The following is a 20,057-nucleotide window of genomic DNA, read 5'->3' on the forward strand; positions in this document are numbered from 1 at the left end:
TATTTAACTCAATGCCTTCTTTCCAGTTTTGCTCTATTAAGCCTCTTGTTGGTAATACCCCACAACAATGCTGAGGTAGATTTCTTAAATAACGAGGGTAATTTTATTGGTATTGGTATTGGTTTATTATAGTCACTTGTACCGAGGTACGGTGAAAAGCTTGTCTTAGAAACCGATCGTACAGGTCAATTCATTACACAGTGCAGTTACACTGAGTTAGTACAGAGTGCATTGATGTAGTACAGGTAAAAACAATAACAGTACAGAGTAAAGTGTCACAGCTACAGAGAAAGTGCAGTGCAATAAGGTGCAAGGTCACAACAAGATAGATCGTGAGGTCGGAGTCCATCTCATTGTATAAGGGAACCGTTCAATAGTCTTATCACAGTGGGGTAGTTTTTCAGCATGAATGGGGTGACAGGTTAATGAAAACTCTATCTCGTAAGATGAATTCCCATTGGACAATGGCCTTTTATTAGGTGTATACAGATTTGATTAGATTTGGCGCAGCTTGGATTTTTTGTTCTTTAACTCAGTCCTTTTAAGTCGGTGCATGTTCTGCACAGGCAGCTCACCATTATTTGCTCTCCAGGCTACACCATGAAAATGTCACAGGACTCCTATGCCTGCTCGATGAATTCAAAAACCAAAATTCAATGCTGTTGAAGCAGGGCAAGATTCTGCATGTCTTGAGTGTCATTTTACTGATATCAGAATATATTGGTAAATCCAGCAGCAAGTGCTATTCATGGATAAACAGATGAGCAAGCACAAAGGATACAGCAATTCTGACCGGCATTTGCTCAGTATTTATTGAACATTCGCAATGGTTCTTAGCCATTCATTTTCAGAATTAGAATCAGGTTTATAATATGTCGTGAAATATGTTTTGTGGCAGCAAAGCCATAAAAATTACTATAAGTTACAAAATAAATAGTGCAAATAAAAAGGAATAACAAAGTAGTGCTCATGGGTTCATGGACCGTTCAGAAATCTGATGGTAGAGGGGAAGAAGCTGTTCCTGAATCACTGAGTGTGGGTCTTCAGGCTCCTGTACCTCCTCCCCAGTGGTAGTAACATGAAGAGGGCATTTTCAGTAACAAGAAGATTTTTACCACTTACAGCATGAACTGTGGGAATCAAAATATTTTTACTTCCAGTCCTAGAAGCAAGTTGCAATGTGGTCTGTTGACATAATTTTGGACACAACTGTTATAATTGTGGCTATCGCATTTACTAACACAAGAATATCTACAATGATAACCAGATTTTTTTAAAACATCAAATGTTAAGCTATCCATCAGTCTGAACCCTGTTTGTTTCAAAAGGCCCACATGATATCTGTAACTTGGGTCTAATTTAGACCAAGAATTGATTAACTTTGCATGACCCTACTATAAAGGTATCCTTGAATACTTCTTCAGCTTTCTTTATTTGCTAAATTCTCCATGTGAAAAAGCACATTGTGAAATAGAGTCCAACACATTGTAGGGACTTGTCTTCTCTTATATTTGTCCAAAGGATCAAAATTCATATTTTCCTTGGAAAGGAAAAAGGCATATTTGCCTTTTTCTGTTTTAAATTACTTCAGGTTTACATTTCACAAAAATGTTACCGTTGATTTAAGTTTTTAATTAGTGGTGTGTTATCTGGTTATCTGTATGTATGCATATTAATGTTGCCTGCTAGTGTTGTATGCAATGAAGCTGTTTCATTAGAGATGGAGTAATATGCTAAATGATTTAACTAAGTGTGAAAGGTACCTATATCAGCAAGCCTCTCAAATTATTTTTATGTACGTATAGTTGTCTTTGGTCAAAGGAACAGTGAGTGCTTTAAAATTACTTACCAGCAGAAATCAAAGTATATATAACAAATTCCACAAGAAGTAAGTTGTTTCTCTTCCAAATCGTTTCATGTGGATTGATTGAAAATGTATACCGACCTTTCATGATAATCGCTGTGGGTGTCAAGAAACAGAATTAGTTCCCACTGCCCAAAGCAAACGCGCAAAAGCACTGTGGCTCTGGCAGATTTGGAACTCCTGGTTAAACCAAGTTATCTGTTTAGTAGAGAAGTTTATCACGACAAGGGCTTGGAGAACTTCTGGGACAATTATGCTTTGAAAGTATTTGCACTAGTGAGAACTTATGGGGTGAACACTGTAGTGATTGATCATTGAAATTATTTTGTTGATTAACTGATCATTGAAATTATTTTGTTGATTTGATAAGGATATATTTGTATTAAATATTGAATTATTAAAATTGAGGAGATGTAGAGTTTGCGTCAAAATAGACCATTGTAAAGAAAATATTGCACAGGACAGTTTGATTGGTTGCAAAATGTACATCACATCAGATATATTGAAACAACTAATGAAGATTTATTCAGGAATTTTGTTTTATTTTAAGCATAAATTGTCCCAATTGAATGATTTCTGTTCTTTATCCTCACAGATATAAATGAGTGTGAGTTTGAGCCCTGTAGAAATGGTGGGATATGCACTGACCTCATTGCAAACTATTCCTGTGAATGTCCAGGAGAATTCATGGGCAGAAATTGCCAGTACAGTAAGTAATGTGTTTTATTAATGATTAAAATTACTGAGCAGCTATAAATAATGGTAAATAATCATTTAATATTTCTGCCTGTGTGAAAGGTATTAATGCAATAAGAAGCTAATTGAGAACGAGAAAGGTTATGAGAGAAGGAGATAAGTTAATTGGTTCAAATAGTGGAAATGTAAAAGACAGGAGTTAGAGGGAGAAATGTAGAGGGAAAAAAGAGTGAAATCTTAGTGGTGGGATGAGGGAAGGAGTGAACTATTTGTATATCGATATCTAAATAAGTCATATCTTATATCTAATAACATCATCGTACACGTGACGTAAGAATACTTGTCAGTTGTTGTTAACCTGCAATAAAATACATTCCCTGGCTCTGAAGTTCTAGAACATGGAACACTACAGCACAGTACAGGCCCTTCGGCCCACAATGTTGTGCCGACATTTTGTCCTGCTCTAAGATCTATCTAATCCTTCCCTCCCACATAGCCCTCCATTTTTCTATCATTCATGTGTCTATCTAAGAGTCCCTTAAATGTCCCTAATGTATCTGCCCCCACCACCTTCGCTGGTACTGCGTTTCACGTACCCACCACTCTCTGTGTAAAAAAAACTTACCCCTGACATCCCCCTTATACCTTCCTCCAATCACCTTAAAATTATGCCCCCTCGTGTTAGCCATTGTCACCCTAGGAAAAAAGTCTCTGACTGAATTTATGCCTCTTATCATCTTGTGCACCTCTATCAAGTCACCTCTCATCCTCCTTCTCTCCAAAGAGAAAAGCCCGAGCTCGCTCAACCTATCCTCATAAGACATGCTCTCCAATCCTAAGGGTAGGAGGATGGCTAGGGTAAAGGTAGGTCCGATTAAGGACAAAGGTGGGAGAATTTGCCTGGAGGCAGCGGAAGTGGGAGAAGTTCTAAATGAGTACTTCTCTTCGGTATTCACCAGGGAGAGGGGTCTTGATGATGTGGAAGGGAGTGCTGGTACGGGTAATGTTCTCGAGGTTGTAGATATCAAGAGAGAGGATGTGTTGAAGTTGTTAAATAATATTAAGACAGATAAATCTCCGGGGCCTGACGGGATTTTCCCCAGGCTGCTTTGAGAGGCTAGGGAGGAGATTGTTGAACCGCTGGTAAGGATCTTTGAGTCCTCGTTGTCCACGGGGATGGTGCCGGAGGATTGGAGGGTTGCGAATGTTGTCCCCTTGTTCAAAAAAGGTAATAGAGATAGGCCAGGGAATTATAGACCAGTGAGTCTCACACCTGTGGTAGGTAAGCTGTTAGAAAGGATTCTAAGGGATAGGATTTATGAACACCTAGAGAATCATGGACTGATTAGGGACAGCCAGCATGGCTTTGTGAAGGGAAGATCTTGCCTCACAAGCCTGATAGAGTTCTTTGAGGAGGTGACCAGGAAGATTGATGAGGGCAGTGCAGTGGATGTGGTTTACATGGATTTTAGTAAGGCGTTTGATAAGGTTCCTCATGGTAGGCTTCTTCAGAAGGTCAGAGGCCAAGGGATCCAAGGAAGCTTGGCTGTGTGGATTAGGAATTGGCTTGCGCATAGAAAGCAGAGGTGTTGTGGTGGAAGGAGTGCCCTTGGATTGGAGGGCAGTGACTAGTGGTGTCCCGCAGGGATCGGTTCTGGGACCTCCACTTTTTGTGATATTTATAGATGACTTAGATGAGGGGGTAGAGGGCTGGGTTAGTAAGTTTGCGGACGACACTAAGATAGGCGGTGTTGTGGATAGTGTGGAGGGCTGTCAGAACTTACAGAGGGATATTGATAGGATGCAGAGCTGGGCTGAGAAGTGGCAGATGGAGTTCAATCCGGAGAAGTGTGAGGTGGTACACTTTGGAAGAACAAACTCCAGGGCAGAGTACTGGGTAAATGGCAAGGTACTTGGCAGTGTAGAGGAGCAGAGGGATCTGGGGGTTCATATTCACAGTTCATTGAAAGTTGCCTCACAAGTGGAAAGAGCAGTTAAGAAGGCCAATGGGATGTTGGCTTTCATAAGTCGCGGGACTGAGTTTAAGAGCACGAGGTGATGATGCAGCTTTACAAAACTCTAGTTAGGCCACACTTAGAGTACTGTGTTCAGTTCTGGTCGCCTCATTATAGGAAGGATGTGGAGGTGTTGGAGAGGGTGCAGAGGAGATTTACCAGGATGCTGCCTGGTTTAGAGAGTATTGAATATGAGGAGAGGCTTAAGGTGCTAGGGCTTTATTCACTGGAAAGGAGGATGAGAGGAGACATGATAGAGGTATATAAAATATTGAGAGTAGATAGAGTAGACAGTCAGCGCCTCCTTCCCAGGGCACCAATGCTCAAGATGAGAGGGTATGGCTTTAAGGTTATGGGTGGGAGGTTCAGGGGAGATGTCAGGGGGAGGTTTTTCACCCAGAGAGTGGTTGGTGCATGGAATGTACTGCCTGGGGTGGTGGTGGAGGCAGATACATTGAACAGGTTCAAGAGCTTGTTGGATAGGCACATGGAGGAGTGTGGGATGGCGGGATATGCGGGAGGAAGGGGTTAGGCAGTGTGAGGGTGGTTTGATGGACGGCACAACATGGTGGGCCGAAGGGCCTGTTTTGTGCTGTATGGTTCTATGGTTCAATCCAGGCAGCATCCTGGTAAATCTCCTCTGCACCTCTGGTGTCTTCTACACATTATTGTCATTTGAACTCAACAGCACTGCAAGACCCCAAATACACTATAATTGGCAGTGAGGATTACCAACAGGGAGATTAACACTGTTAACATTTTTGCACAATATTAGTGGCAACACTCATTAAGTGACTCCAAAATCTCTGCACCTGAGAAGAGACAAACACCACAGGCATTGAAGTTCCTGGGTATACAGTGAGGTGGTAAATTTGCCCAGGAACGAGTGAGAAAGGAGCTTTAACTGCATCAGTGTCATCATTTGGTGAGAAAAGGAACATAATGGCAGCTCAAACATAGACAAGCTACATCAGCTGCCTTAAGCAAATGTATCATTTACAGCATGTATGGAAAGGGTGGAGATGTTTGCGGCAAATAATTTCCTTGCGATAGGAGATCATGCTGAAAATGCCTAAGTATTGAACACTGCAGTGAGAGAGTGGTTCTGAATACTCTTCCACACTTACTAATCTGGTGGCTCCACAGGAGTTGGAATATTACTTTAATCCACAGTAGTCTGAGGTAGTGGAGAGTTTTTAGACCGTGCAATGCAGAATAGATTTATGTGTGGCTTGATAGATGAAGGGATCCAATCAAAGTTGTCAGGCATGAAGACCCTCGGGGTGATGTGGTTTGCAAGGTTGCGACTTGAATGAAAATGTCAAAGACTTCTGTCTATCAACCAAGCACGAACTTGAAAAGGCAGTAATGAAAGCTCCATGCAGAAAGCGGGTCAACACCTAGTGGGTGTGAGTGGGACAAATTATAGCTGTAATGGCAACCATTTTGTATATGCCTTTTCCTTCAAGGGTAAGATATTTACTAGTCACATGAACATCGAAACACACAGTGAAATGCTTTCTTTTGCGTTACTGACAATGTGCTGGGGGCAGCCCGCAAGTGTCACCACGCTTCCGGCACCAACATAGCATGCCCACAACTTCCTAACCCGTACGTCTCTGGAATGTGGGAGGAAACCGGAGCACCCGGAGGAAACCCACGCAGACACGGGAGAACGTACAAACTCCTTACAGACAGTGGCTGGAATTGAACCCGGGTCGCTGGCGCTGTAATAGTGTTACGCATGGCATTTTATGCATATTTAGAGACAAGGTAAAACATCTTCACCAATGTACAGACATTCAGCCATCATCTCTCCACTACCCCATGATGAGAAGATGCATCACCTCCCCTGCATGATCATATTGTACTCACAGAACCCTGCCTCTAATCTCATGCCTAAAGTATCCCTTTGTTCAGGCTTTAGTTCACATGGGGATGGCACTAAATGCAATCCCATAATCTCCAATTATCACAGGGGCCTGGTATCTCTCATATCGAAAGCTATTGTATAGGCCTGGTCAGACTTATTTCGTGGGATAGAAAATACACTTTGTTCTTGCATTGTGCTTTTATAATACAATGTGCAAATTTACCCTACAGGCTGGGACCAACCACTTGAGGCTCATGCTGACTGTGCCAATCCAAACACAGGGCAGTAAATAACAGCAGGCACTTCAATATCTACATAGAGTGGGAAATCTAAAACACAGGGGAGCATGCACAACATCAAAACTGATGCGAGTGATGAAGATGTTAATTTTAGGGCATTTTTGTTACGAGCAACAATATAAAAAACAGCAAGATTTTAAAGTTATAGGGGTGATTAATAACAAGTCATTAGTAAGGCAAGTTTACACAGTTAGATTGTTCAGTCACCTTTAGTGTAAAGCACAGTCACAAGACTGCATAAAGTTCTGAAAGTATTGGACAAATACGTTATAGGGAGCTATGTGGGAGGGAAGGGTTAGATAGATCTTAGAGCAGGATAAAATTTCGGCATAACATTGTGGGCCGAAGGGCCTGTACTGTGCTGTAGTGTTCTATGTTCTATATTGCAATGTCCCAGTGTGATCAACTGTGACATTTTAACAGTTGCTAATTGTGTACAGTACTAACTAGACAATGGTTCGCTAAGAAGACCAGAGTTTTTTTGGGGAATGTATTTACTGCTGAGGCGTATCCTTTACACCAAACACCACAGGAAGGATTTCCACTTTCTCACATGGGTGATGACTTTCCAACTACAGGTGCAGAAGTTGCTCAGAGAACACAGCAAGACATGGTTCTGAAACAAATCTGAGAGCATCTTCTGAGGAAAAACACGATGATGCTGGAGGAACTCAGCAGGCCAGGCAGCATCTGTGGAGAAAAGCAGGCGGTCAACGTTACGGGTTAGGACTCGGAATATGAGTCCTGAAGAAGGGTCCTGACCCAAAACGTTGACCGCCTGCTTTTCTCCACAGATGCTGCCTGGCCTGCTGAGTTCCTCCAGCATCATTGTGTATTCCATCTAGATTCCAGCCTCTGCAGTCCTTTGTTTCTCTAGCATCTTCTGAGAAGTTGGCTGAGCTCAGGCAAAGATCCAAATGCAGACCTGCAACCATTCTACAGCACACAGTTTGGACAGTTCACTGACTGCAGGGGGGACATAAACCAATTACCCCCAATGTGCTGAGAAGACAGATATTGGATGAGTTACCTGCAGAACATCCCAGCATCTTAAACATGAAGGCTACTGCCAGTATATCTTGGCCAGTTGTGTATAAGGATTTAGAAGAATTATTTCCAATGTGCAGAGTCAATCAGGAGTGCAAAACCAAAACCAACACATACATCATGACAGACATGGAGGTGGCTAATGTGACAATTCAGAGAAATCACGCAAATCTTTATTGGAAAGACGACAATGATTTGGTAATTCTCATCGACACATACTCAAAATGGGTTGAGTTAAATATGTTCAACCCTCCACAACAGCAGAAGGTAGTTGAAGGCCTGATTTTAATCATTGTGACGTGTAACATATCTGTGGAATTAGTTTCAGACAATGGAACATAATTGGGACAGGCACAGGATTTCACAGAAAGATCTTGTATTATATTCCAGTCTCATTTCACTTTGGGGACAACTTTAATTAATAAAATTGCTGGAAAATGTTCAGAAGGTCAGGCAGTGTTGAAGTTTCAAATCAATGGCCATTTTGATCGCAATCATCTGGATTTCATCATTTAAGTTAATAATTTGACAGTGCTACCATTAAAATATTTGTTTGAATGCTTCATAAGATGCAATGGTATTAAGCATTAATTAATTCCTTAAATTACCCTGTTTCTAACAGTACAGCTGAAAAGCCTGTACATATTTTGAAGAAAGTCTTGAAGAAGCAATGTTGTTCCAGTTTGACAATGATTCAACGTTTGGCTAACTTCTGACTTACAAATAGCATCATGACACATTCTACTAGATATTTCATCCCTGATGTGTCATAGACTTCAAACACTTTAAGGTTTGGTCTGGCTTAGCTCGAGGAGAAAGAGGAGAGGCAGCAGTTAAAACAAGTACCAGTGGGAAGAAGCAAAGTGAAGCAATTCAGACAAATGAAAAGCTGAGGTTGTCAAGACTGATGAACAAGTATGACACACAGAAGCAGCACTTCAGTGAGATGGTATAAGCCTGTAATCCAAAACAATATTTTGAGTCAATTGGGAGAAAGGTCAAAAACGTTTGTGTTAACCAAATATTTGCAGCAAAAGGCATATCTGAACACGTTGAAGAAATATGTCATGACAGATGTATTCCAGAGTCGACATGGAATCGGCTATTGAAGAGGAGACGTGTGGGCAGGGAGTTCAGTCAAGATGTCACACATTCTTCAAATCAAACAGTAACCACAGAGGCAATTGAAAAACAAAAGCATTGCAGATGCTGGAAATCCAAATTAAAAATGGAAGATGGTGGAACTACAAAAACAAAGGAGTTAACTTTTCAGGTTGATGACCTTTGATCAGGACTAGGAGAAGTTGGAGGAGGGGACCTAGAGAGACTGAATGACACAAGTGATGGTAGCACTGGCTGAAAAATGGTGATGAAGGCTCCTTGATTGCAGCTGACATTGACTTAAAATGTTAAATCTGTTTCTCTCAGCACAGATGTAATCTGATCTGATGGATAGTTCCTGGATTTTCTGTGCTACTGCTTGAGACTCAAACATAGTTAAGAAGGTCCAAGCATTTGTGAAAACCACTTTAAAAACTGAATCCATATAGACTGCATCTATATGAAGGGTTTCACACTCTGTTTCATCGAGGAAGAGCAGTGTGGTATATTTACATAAACTTTTGTGAAAAAGCTGTGTGAGTATATAGCATTAGGGCACTTCATCTCAAACCAGCTTATGACATAGAAGGAGGCCACTTGACCCATCAAGTCTATGCCAGCTCTCAGAGCAATCCCATCATTCCCATTCCCCCACTTATTTCCTTGTAACCTATTCTCTTATAGGCAGGCATGGTAGTGTAGTGGTTAGCGTAACGCTATTACAGCGCCAACGACCCAGGTTCAATTTCAGCCACTGTCTGTAAGGAGTTTGTACGTTTTCCCTGTGTCTGCGTGGGTTTCCTCCAGGTGCTCTGGTTTCCTCCCACATTCCAAAGACATGTGGATTAGGAAGTTGTGGGCATGCTACATTGGCACCGGAAGCGTGGCGACACTTGCGGGCTGCCCCCAGAACTCAACGCAAAAAGATGCATTTCACTGTGTGTTTCGACGTACATGTGATTAATAAAGATATCTTAATCTTAAACCCTTCCACGTGCTTCTCATTTGCTGCCCAGTTCTCTTCACCCACTAACACCACGGGTAATTTAGCTGTAACCAATTAACCCACCAATCAGCATGTCTTTGGGACGTGAGAGGGAACTGGAGCACACAGGGAAACCCAAGTGGTTGCGGAGAAAACAAGCAAACTCCGCAGAGACAGCACCAGAGGTCAGAATTGAAGCCGGGTTTCCAGAACTGTAGGACAGCTACACTACCTCCAGTACCAGTAGTGCAGCATCATGATATAAGACCAAGGATCCAGGGAGGTGAGGAAGCTCGGAGAGAGGGGTAGGCAGGTTAAGGGACAGGAATAAAAGGAAAACGATATAAGGAAGAGGATGTGAATTTGAGGATGTAAGCAATTCTAAAGAGCTAAGAAAAGCTCAGCACAGGAGGGTATTAGGTGATGTGCTGAGATGAGATATTTAATCTTCAGTCATTGAAGTGATGATAGTCACTAGTGTTGGAGTTTAAACTAGCTGCATAATTACATCTCAGAAATAATTGTTTGAGTGACTCGAAATATCCAGGGGGATATTTTTGGGTTAGTAACCATTCATGTTGACTGTTCCAACTCTAAAACACTGTGGTTTAAGATTTCCACAGCTCAGCTGAGAACGCGAAGTTAATCTTCACACACTCCAGCACCCCCACACACCCAGTCCTTTGAGATTCAGTCACTTGCAGAGCTACCTGCAGTATATGTGGAGACACAGGAGATTGCAGATGCCGGAATCTGGGGCCACAAGCAATCTGCTGGAGGAACTCAAAGGGATGAGCCGATGAGTTCCTCTAGCTTGTTGCTGGAGTATGTGTGCCTTTCTCATTCAACTAATCTCTTGACAACACACAATGGCCATCACAATATGCTTATTCCCAATCCTTTACATCAAGATTGCTTCACTGAGGGAACCTTTATCAAAGAATCAGACAACATATTCAACGTGTGCGATGTGCACCATTTTTTGTTTTATACTTGTATTTCAATTCATTTTTCAACTGGAGGTAGCATTTACTTATCTACACCAGCATGTTCTCCATTCTTGAAGGACATGGCTGGTGTAAAAGCCATTCGTGTTAAGACTGGCAGGGAATGTCACAGAACACACTTGCATTAGGCTCTAGGGACATGTTCTTTTAGATACTGCTTTCATTAACAAGAAAGGGAAATCCTGGAAACCACACAGAAGGTTCAAGTTGCATCTATGTAGAAATGTTTGAAGTTTGGAGCTCATTCACCAGATGTATTTTCATAATTTATTTAATTTAACCACTTAATAGTGTCATGGTTGAGTGCATCACACAATGGTCAGAACACACACTGCTCTGAATGTGTATAAAAGACATCAATGCAATTGTTCAGATTTTAACAGGCGATCTGTTCTGTACCAAGACAATACAATTTTTTAGAATTAATACTTTGGGTTTTTAAATTGTTTGTGTAACGTCTGAAATGTTCTAAATGTGTTCAGAATGGGAGCGTGAGAGCAAAGGCAAAACAAATGTTTGGTTTTGTGTGAAGTCCACTTGTAATATGCAAAACATGAATACACTTAAAACATTTATCAACATATGATAAAATGGTTTAATGTCCAAATTACTTTCCAGTGAAGAATTTTAAACTCGCATTCCTAATTCTTGAAACACAATCAAGGCTCACCACTGAAAACTGCACATGTTGAGATCTTTATACCCAATGTCATTAATTCTAATTTAGCTAATTTGCTAATGTAATTTTCTATAACCTTGGTCTGTCCATTAAAATAAATTCCTTAATTTGTCTGCTATTAATCTCAATCTTACACTAATAATCTTATTTGCTACCTTTTAAACGTGATTTCTCCTTTGAGTCCAGTCATAGCTTGTCCAGCCAATATCTCAACATTTATTTCCCATATCTTTGCAATAACATAGAACATAGAACAGTACTGCACAGGAACAGACCCTTCGGCCCACAAGGTTGTACCGAACTGACTAAATTAGTGATCAAATGCCGATCTAAACTAATCCCTGCTGCCTACATAATGTTCATATCCATCCCATTCCTGCACATTCATGTGCCTATCTAAGAGGCTCTTGAATGCCTCTATCATATTCTGGCTTCTGCCCTCTTCCTTTCCAGTCCTGATGAAGGGTCTCAGCCCGAAATGTCGACTGTTCATTTCCCTCCACAGATGCTGCCTGACTCTGTGTCCTTTGCTCTAGATTTCCAGCATCTGCAGTCTCTCTTATGTCTGTCGTATCTGCCTCCACCACCACCCCTGGCAGCACATTCCATGCACCCAACACCCTCTGTGTAAAATAACTTGCCCCTCACATCTCCTTTAAACTTTCCCCCTCTCACCTTAAATGCATGCCCTCTGGGATGGGAAAATATAGAGGATGGAGTTACAAATTGAAATATAGAAGATGCATCACCATTGTGACATCCTGACACTTTTTTTTACATGTAAAGATGTTGTAGCTTCTTTGTGTGGAAAATGGGGATACTTCATTAACAAATTTTATCCATCTTATTACAGTAGAGTTAGGAGTGCAATGTAAAATTCATTGCTTCTGTGCAGGCACGGTAGTGTAGCGGTTAGCGTAACACTATTACAGCGCCAGTGACCTGGGTTCAATTCCGGCCACTGTCTGTGAGGAGTTTGTACGTTCTCCCCATGTGTCTGCGTGGGTTTCCTCCGGGTGCTCCGGTTTCCTCCCACATTCCAAAGACGTACGCGTTAGGAAGTTGTGGACCTGCTATGTTGGCGCCAAAAGCATGGCGACATTTGCGGGCTGCCCCCAGAACACCCTACGCAAAAGATGCATTTCACTGTGTGTTTCGATGTACATGTGACTAATAAAGAGATCTTAGGTTTTCCAGGGTTCAGCTGAACTGGCTTTGACTAGAAGCCATTCTAATCACTCCATGTGGATCAGGTGATTTAGCTGCTCTCCTCTGCTCGCTACCCCACTCAATAAGCCTTCAGTCTCTCCCTGTCAAGGTCACCAGTTTCTCTTTTCTCATCCATTCTCAAGGGTGGGGTGGGATAAGAACCATTGACTTCTTATCACACCCCACCCTTCCCTTCACCACCAAGTTATCATAGGCTGTCTGCGTGAGTGACCAGCTCAGTCCCTGGCAGCCTCTCGGCCTTCATTTTACCAGGGAAGGAAAAGCAATAGAATCACAGTGATTTCCTGCAGTTCATTTCAGCAAGCATATGGCTTTAGCTATTTCACCCTCCTTGCCATAAATACTGGGGACTTGCCTTCAGCTTAAGCTGCACTGAACATTTAGGAAAAAAAAGTGTTTCCCAGGATAGAAAACAGAAAAAGAAAAGGAAGGAACATTACAGAGACAGGATCACAACATTAAAGGAAGTGGGTTAATATTGTAGGTGATGACCAGACTGGAGCACAACTTTTGCCTAACCCAGCAGGGTGGCTACAAGTGAACTAAAATCCTTTGTGGTATAAAACAGACCCATTTCAACCAAGCAGGGTAGGTTAAACTGAAACAGGATTATTGTGTATCCATTATGGGCTACTAGATGTTGAGAAAGAAATGGCTGTGCTTCAAATTCTGATTAGTTTGCAGATTTAAATGGACTTTAATAATGAAGATCTGAAGTACAAAATAGTTTCAGTGGAGAAGAAACTAAAGATGATCAAAATCTGAAAACAAATTGATTCTGAATAATGTACCAGAGCAAATATATTATCTTGAGGTAGATAAACGTTACCAGATCATGACTTTAGCTCTGTAGCTTTATAATCAGAATGTATGAAGAAGAAGCATAAGAACAAAGAGGCTGCATCTAATTGCACAGCTTCAATGAAGAGATTAGGTGAAATAGGTCGACAGAATGAAATGTCTCTTAAAACTAACTAGTAAAAACTAAACAAAAATCAGGAAACCTACCAATTGCTATAAAGTAGAAACAGAAATTGGAAGGACCAGAATATTGTTGAAAAGTTATATCCCATCAACTTATTAATTCAATTGCATTAACTTTAATGGAATGAGCTTAAGAAACAGAGAGCATTATCCTGCCATTACATATAATGTGTTTAACAGTATCAATCATTGATGGATTTCTGGGCACTTACCACTTGCCTAAACGCATTGCAGTTACAAATTTTCCTTGTTGAGCACATGAAATGATAGATCAGGACACTAATAATAAGCTCATACTTTGCAAGAATGTTGCTGAAGAAAAGGAAATTGCTTTCAATTAAAAGTTGAACTGTATTTACATGCAAAGAATCTTTAGGTACAAGAAAAGAATAACTTTTTTGTTTTGTCACCCTTTGAACTCAGAGCTGTATGTCCCCATTTCCAACATGTGCTTTTTGTACTTTTTTTTTACCCACAGAGTGCTCAGGACCTCTCGGGATGGAGGGAGGGATAATATCGAATCAACAGATCTCAGCGTCCTCGACACACCGTGCCCTGTTTGGGCTGCAGAAGTGGTACCCATACTACGCCAGATTGAATAAGAAAGGCCTTGTAAATGCTTGGACCGCAGCAGAAAATGACAGATGGCCGTGGATTCAGGTAACAGATGGGCATACAAAGGAGGATAGACTAAAACATGATTTGCAACATTTTTTTCCTGAAAGCTGACTGTGGTAAAATATGAAACAGAAGGCTCTAAAATAGTCATTTATGTAATGTACTTTTACAGGATCATTAAATTAGAAACTAGTCATTGAACTTATAAATTGATATATGCAATTATAATTGCAATTGTATGCCCTTTTTATTTCCTAAAGTTTGGAAAACAAAAACTGCTGGAAATATTCAGAAGGTCCGACCTTTTCTTTGGAGAGAGAAACGGAGTTAGCATTTCAAGCTGATGATCTATCATCAACACACTTACCCTTGTGCTCACTGAAGTAGTTTTCAACAACTTCATGCAATGAATCTGTTGCATGATATTCAAGTAAGGATCAAGTCAAATCAAGTTGAGTTTATTGTCATCTGCACAAGTTCATGGATGCATAGGTACATTGAAAAACCTGCTTGCAGCAGCATCACAGGCACATAGCATTAGAGACACAGCATTCACAAGAAAAACATACATTAATTGTTAATTATACAAGAATGAACACAATTAAAACAAAAAAAGAAGTCCACTGTTGTGCAAAGTGGTCATAGTGTTGCTATTACCGAGGTAGTGATTAGGATTGTGCAAATTGGTTCAAGGACCAAATGGTAGCTGTGAGAAGATGGCATGGCCCGGATGGTAGGGATCTTTGACGATAAGTGCTGCTTTCTTGAGGCAGCGCCTCATGCAGAGTTGTATTTGTCAGGAACCCCTCTACTTTCTGATAAGTGGGGTCAGGAGGAGGTGGATTTGAAGCATTCAACTGCAGACCAGTAAATTCTGTCTAAAATAAATCGGATAATTTCTGTGGGCATCGTACCGACAGATAATGTTTTTTAATTGTAGAAGTTGTAGTTTTGATTGTAATTTTCTCCATTTCCCTTTTGATTTGCTGACTAGCTGCTGCAGTAAATTTTTGCAGGCACCGGATATCTTGTTACTGTGCCCAACTTGTCATTCTTCGAGTGTGACTCTCAATGAGCTATTTCATCTGGGATAGGGCAGCAAGGCCATGTTTGATTGTTCACCTTATGCCTGCTCCTTCTCACCTTATGCCCAGTCCTCGATGCTGCACTTAATACAGGAATTCTAATGGGTTTCTCCCACTCTCCAGAGAATGCCATGGCCAATTAGTGGCTTCTTCTTGTCACTCTGGTTGTATGAAAACAAATGGGGATTCAAATGTACAGCATTTCTACTTTTTGTTACCGTTTGCCAACACATTTGCCATAAACGAAAACAGAAAATGCTGGAAATACTCAGAAGGTCAGACGTTTGGAGAGAGAAATGGAGTTAGTATTTTAAGCTGATGATCTATCATCAAAACACTTACCCTTGTCCTTATTAGTTTTCAACAACTTCACTGAATGAATCTACTGCATGATGTTCAAGAAAGGAAGGACCTAAGGTGACCTTTTCAATTAGCCTCAAAACCCCATGCCAGAAAAGTTACCAGAAGTTCTTCAGATTATTATCCCAAACCCTTTCCTCAAAACTGTGGCTGCGCAGGAGAATGCAAATCGGTGGGGAGGAAGGAAAACAGGGAGATACAAAAGGAAGTGATCACTGACCAGAAGAAAGGATAAAGAATCTAAAATGGGAGAGATGAAGAACTGGAGCAATATAGAGGGAGGCTGTGGAGGAGGCAGAGAGAAATGAAAGGTTTGATCAAATAATTCAGCTGTGATGAGATAGCGAGTCATTTTTATATTTTCAATACTACTATTCCCTCTTCCACTCCCTCATCTCCCATTTGTCCAACCTTCCGATTGTCCCAGGCCCACTGTAATATCCCTGGAGGAGGAGAACAGCTTTGAAGGCCACCTTGCTTTCTGAGGAATAGAGGGATGGGGGGTGTTTTCACAAGGAAGGTTAATGATGGTGAGGGAGAATTTGACACACTATTGCTCCTTGGGCTGTGGCAAGCATTATTAATGAGGGTGGCTCTGGGGACTATCAAATGGTGAGGTCCAGAAAGGGGAAAAGGAAATCTCTGTAGCTGAATAGGGAAAATCTAGAAAATGTTGGACGTGGATGGGACTTCTATTCAACAAGTTGATGGTGGTGGCTGGTCCACAAGATCTCAAGGTCGAGAGTGGAAGTGGTCTGTGCCATCCTGCATGACCACATTGAGTCAATCAACTGTGATTAACTAGTGAAAGTAAATCAGTCAAAGGCCCATAGCAGAGGATAGTATGCTGAGTTGAAGAAATCCAGGGCAGCTCAAACAGCATCGAGCCAGGAGTCTGAGGGAAATCCAACAAATAGGTGGACGGTCAAGTTCAGAGATACGAGAGTCTGTAGATGCTGGAAGCTGGAGCAAAAACGAGCTGCTGGAAGAACTCAGAGGGCCGGGTAGCGTCTGTGGAGGCAGTGGAATAGTCGGCGTTTGTGGTCGAGACCCTGCATCAGGACTGAGAGTACGAGGGGAGATGGCCAGTGTAAAGAGGTGAGGGGGCTGGGAGAGGCAGGAGCTGGCAGGCAATACCCCTGCCCCCGTTACCCTCCCCCACCTGGTTCTATCTGTCCTTCACCTACACACTTAACACACTGGGTCTTCTATCCCCTACCCGACTGGTTGCACCTGCCCATCATCCCTCCCTTATCTGGTTCCACGTATCACCCTCTTGTCATCTTCCAGCCTCTGTCTCTACCTCCACCCTCCCCACCACCCCCCCCCCCCAACATAGGTCCATCTGCCCAGCAACCCTGCCACACCTTATTCCACCCATTACCTGCCAGCCCCTCCCTCAACCCTCCCCCTCACCTCCTTATACTGGCTATCTCTCCCTCTACACTCGCACTTCTGATGCAGCGTCTCAACCCCAAATGCCGAGTATCCTTCTGCCTCCACGGATGCTGCCTGACCTGCTGAGTTCCTCTAGCAGTTTGCTTTTTTGTTCAGTTTAAAACTATCTGAGCAGCACAGACCACTCTCTGATTTGCCAAGGTCAGAGTTTTGATCAGAATTTTGTCACAATTTCAAAGAACTTTATGGACCTGTTGTCACTAAGATCGATCAGACACCTTCCCCAGATACTCCTCCTGTCCCCATACTGATCCCTGCCTCCCAAGCAACATACAGGGGAAGTACAGCACAGAAACAGCGCCTTCAGCCCAACTGGTCCATGCCAACCAAGATGCCCCATCCAAGCTAGTCCCATATGCCAGCATTTGGCTCATAAACTTCTAAACCTTTCCAATTCATGTGCCTGTCCAACTTTCTTGTAAAAGTTGTTATTGTGTCTGCCTCAACCACTTCCTCTGGCAGCTCATTCCACATAGATACCACCCTTTATGTAAAAAAGTTGCCCCTCAAGTTCCTCTTCGATCTTTCTCCGCTTGCCTTAAACCTATGCCCTCAAGTTCTTGATTCCCCAACCCTGGGAAAAAGACTGAGCGCATTCACCTTATCTATGCCCCTCATGATTTTATACACCTCTATAAGTCACCTCTCAGTCTCCATGGAATCAAGTCCTAGGTCCAACCTCTCCCTATAACTCAGTCCCTCAAGTCCTGCCAGTATCCTCTCTGTATCTTTTCTGCACACTTTCTGGTTTAATAACATCTTTCCTATAGCAGGGCGACCAAATCTGAAAGCAATAATCCAAGTGTGGCCTCGCCAGCATCCTGTAGAACCGCATGGAAATGTATCTTTACAGCTTTTGCCATGGTCATCCTATTTCTTCATCGCCATGTTCATTAGGACACCTAATTGCTTCACTTCTTGTCTATCTAAATACACTCAAAGCATCTGCTGTATTGGCTTCCCTTTCCTCTTTGGTGTTATTAACTCTGAACTCCTCTGTGTCCTGTATTGTGCTGTGGTCAGTGGGGAGGGGAATGCTGAGAGAGATGTCTGTGCCATGTCAAGAGAGGCGCTAGGAGGATTACCCTGGGTCAAGGAAATGGGAAGTGGCAGGAAGGGGAGTTTGAGCTCTCCTTTACCGAGTCTTGGACTTCCTCAGCTCGTAAGACGGGGGTTGAGGGCTGAGCCCTGGGTCATTGAGGTTCAAGGAGTCTGGGTGGAGATCAGAGGATAGGTGAGGTGAAGTAGTTTGACACAGTAGGGGAGTAATGGTCAAGGCAACACGACGGATGAAAACTGTACGGTGAGCACTCATCCAGCATGGTGCTGGTAAGACCAGGTCAACGTAAGAATGTCCAACAGTGATTACTCCTAGGAGAAAGTGGTCCAGTTCCCCCTGAATTACTTCAGAAGGAGTGTTGCACGGGGAATGATGTCACACCATGTATCCCTGAAGCAGAAATTGATCCAGATGTGGTCAGTATCGTATTTCACTCCAAGTAACAATCAATTTTCAATGACATGAAATGTCATCGTAGAGAAGAGGAGAGAACTCGAAATGGCACTCCCAATGGATAATAGGTTTTGAATGATGTCCAAAATGAGAACAAGAACATACGAAGATGTGCTTTGTCTATTAGATACATATGTGTCAAGTTATTCAGTTTTAGTTTCTACTTGTTAATAGATGCATACACATGCATTTTGATCTTGTAAATACCTGGGGATATATTTTGGTGCTTATTACATTCAATAATTGTGAAGAAAATTATTTTAGAATATGAATGTCACAGAACTGAAGTCTTAAGCTGCCCAGTCCTGAGTTGGCTGTTTGATGAGCTGGCAGCTGACTGTGTAGCAGAGATTGTTTATTAAGCAGTTAGATTATGGAGAAAAATGTGTTAACGACAGCTGGGGCAGGATGATTGCAGCAGACTCCCTGGTGATGCATTATGGTATGCTGACTTTGACATGAGATTGTGTTCCAGTAACAATGAGCTTAGGGGCAGTAATTCAGGTTCTATGTTTCAAGCTGATGTTTCTTTTTTTCTATGTGCCAATATTGTTTAAATAGTTCAAAGCAACAAGGTACATGTTATTTTGTTTTCACCATTCAGCACAACGTTTCTTGCTCTCCCACTCTATTGTAGTTTTTCCTCTGACAGAAATATATTTAAAAGCTTGATGTATATGGGCTTTAAATGTGTTCAAATGCACAGTATTACAGAATTTATGTACAGCAATAATAAGAACTGAAGGAAGGCAAGGAGAAGAAATTCAAAGGAGAGGGAAATTACAAGACAGAATTATTTCAGAAAGCCATCAGTTCTGGACTGCCATAAGAATATCCCTGGGGGTCTTATTGACCCAAATTCTCATCCAAAGGTAACTCGTTTAAATCAAAAGAATCGGGAAAATTTGTACTGAGATTGCGATCTATTTCCCATTATTGAAATGCCATTACTGTATCAAGCCCACATGTAACTTGTGCATGCCCGATATATTTTTAGAAGTGTTGTTTTGGTTATGCGTGACACTAACAAGTGGAACACTTGTTTAAATATTGACAAAGATATCCAGCAGAGGATCAGGTGTGCAAATTCTACCAATGGAAAGCTAATGCACCATGCTTTCAATAATTGTGACCTCTGGGCCACAACCAAGCTCTTTGTGTACAATGCTGTAGTCATACCAACCTTTCCTTATGACTGGGAAACCTGGGTTTTGTATCAAAAACATTGAAAGACCTTGGAATC

The 20,057-nt window shown here is 41.9% G+C and overlaps 1 protein-coding gene across 3 annotated transcripts in view; it reads left to right on the top strand.

Moving 5' to 3' along the window:
* Positions 1 to 20,057, top strand: part of LOC127572539 (EGF-like repeat and discoidin I-like domain-containing protein 3) — a 222,526-nt gene that overhangs the window by 110,261 nt on the left and 92,208 nt on the right. For all 3 annotated transcript variants that reach the window (XM_052019909.1, XM_052019910.1, XM_052019911.1), the window contains 2 exons: positions 2,460 to 2,573; positions 14,259 to 14,440. In XM_052019909.1, coding sequence (XP_051875869.1) covers positions 2,460 to 2,573; positions 14,259 to 14,440 — 296 coding nt within the window. The remainder of the gene's footprint in view (positions 1 to 2,459; positions 2,574 to 14,258; positions 14,441 to 20,057) is intronic.

This window comes from Pristis pectinata, chromosome 7 (assembly GCF_009764475.1).
Source record: "Pristis pectinata isolate sPriPec2 chromosome 7, sPriPec2.1.pri, whole genome shotgun sequence".
Lineage (NCBI taxonomy): Eukaryota > Metazoa > Chordata > Chondrichthyes > Rhinopristiformes > Pristidae > Pristis > Pristis pectinata.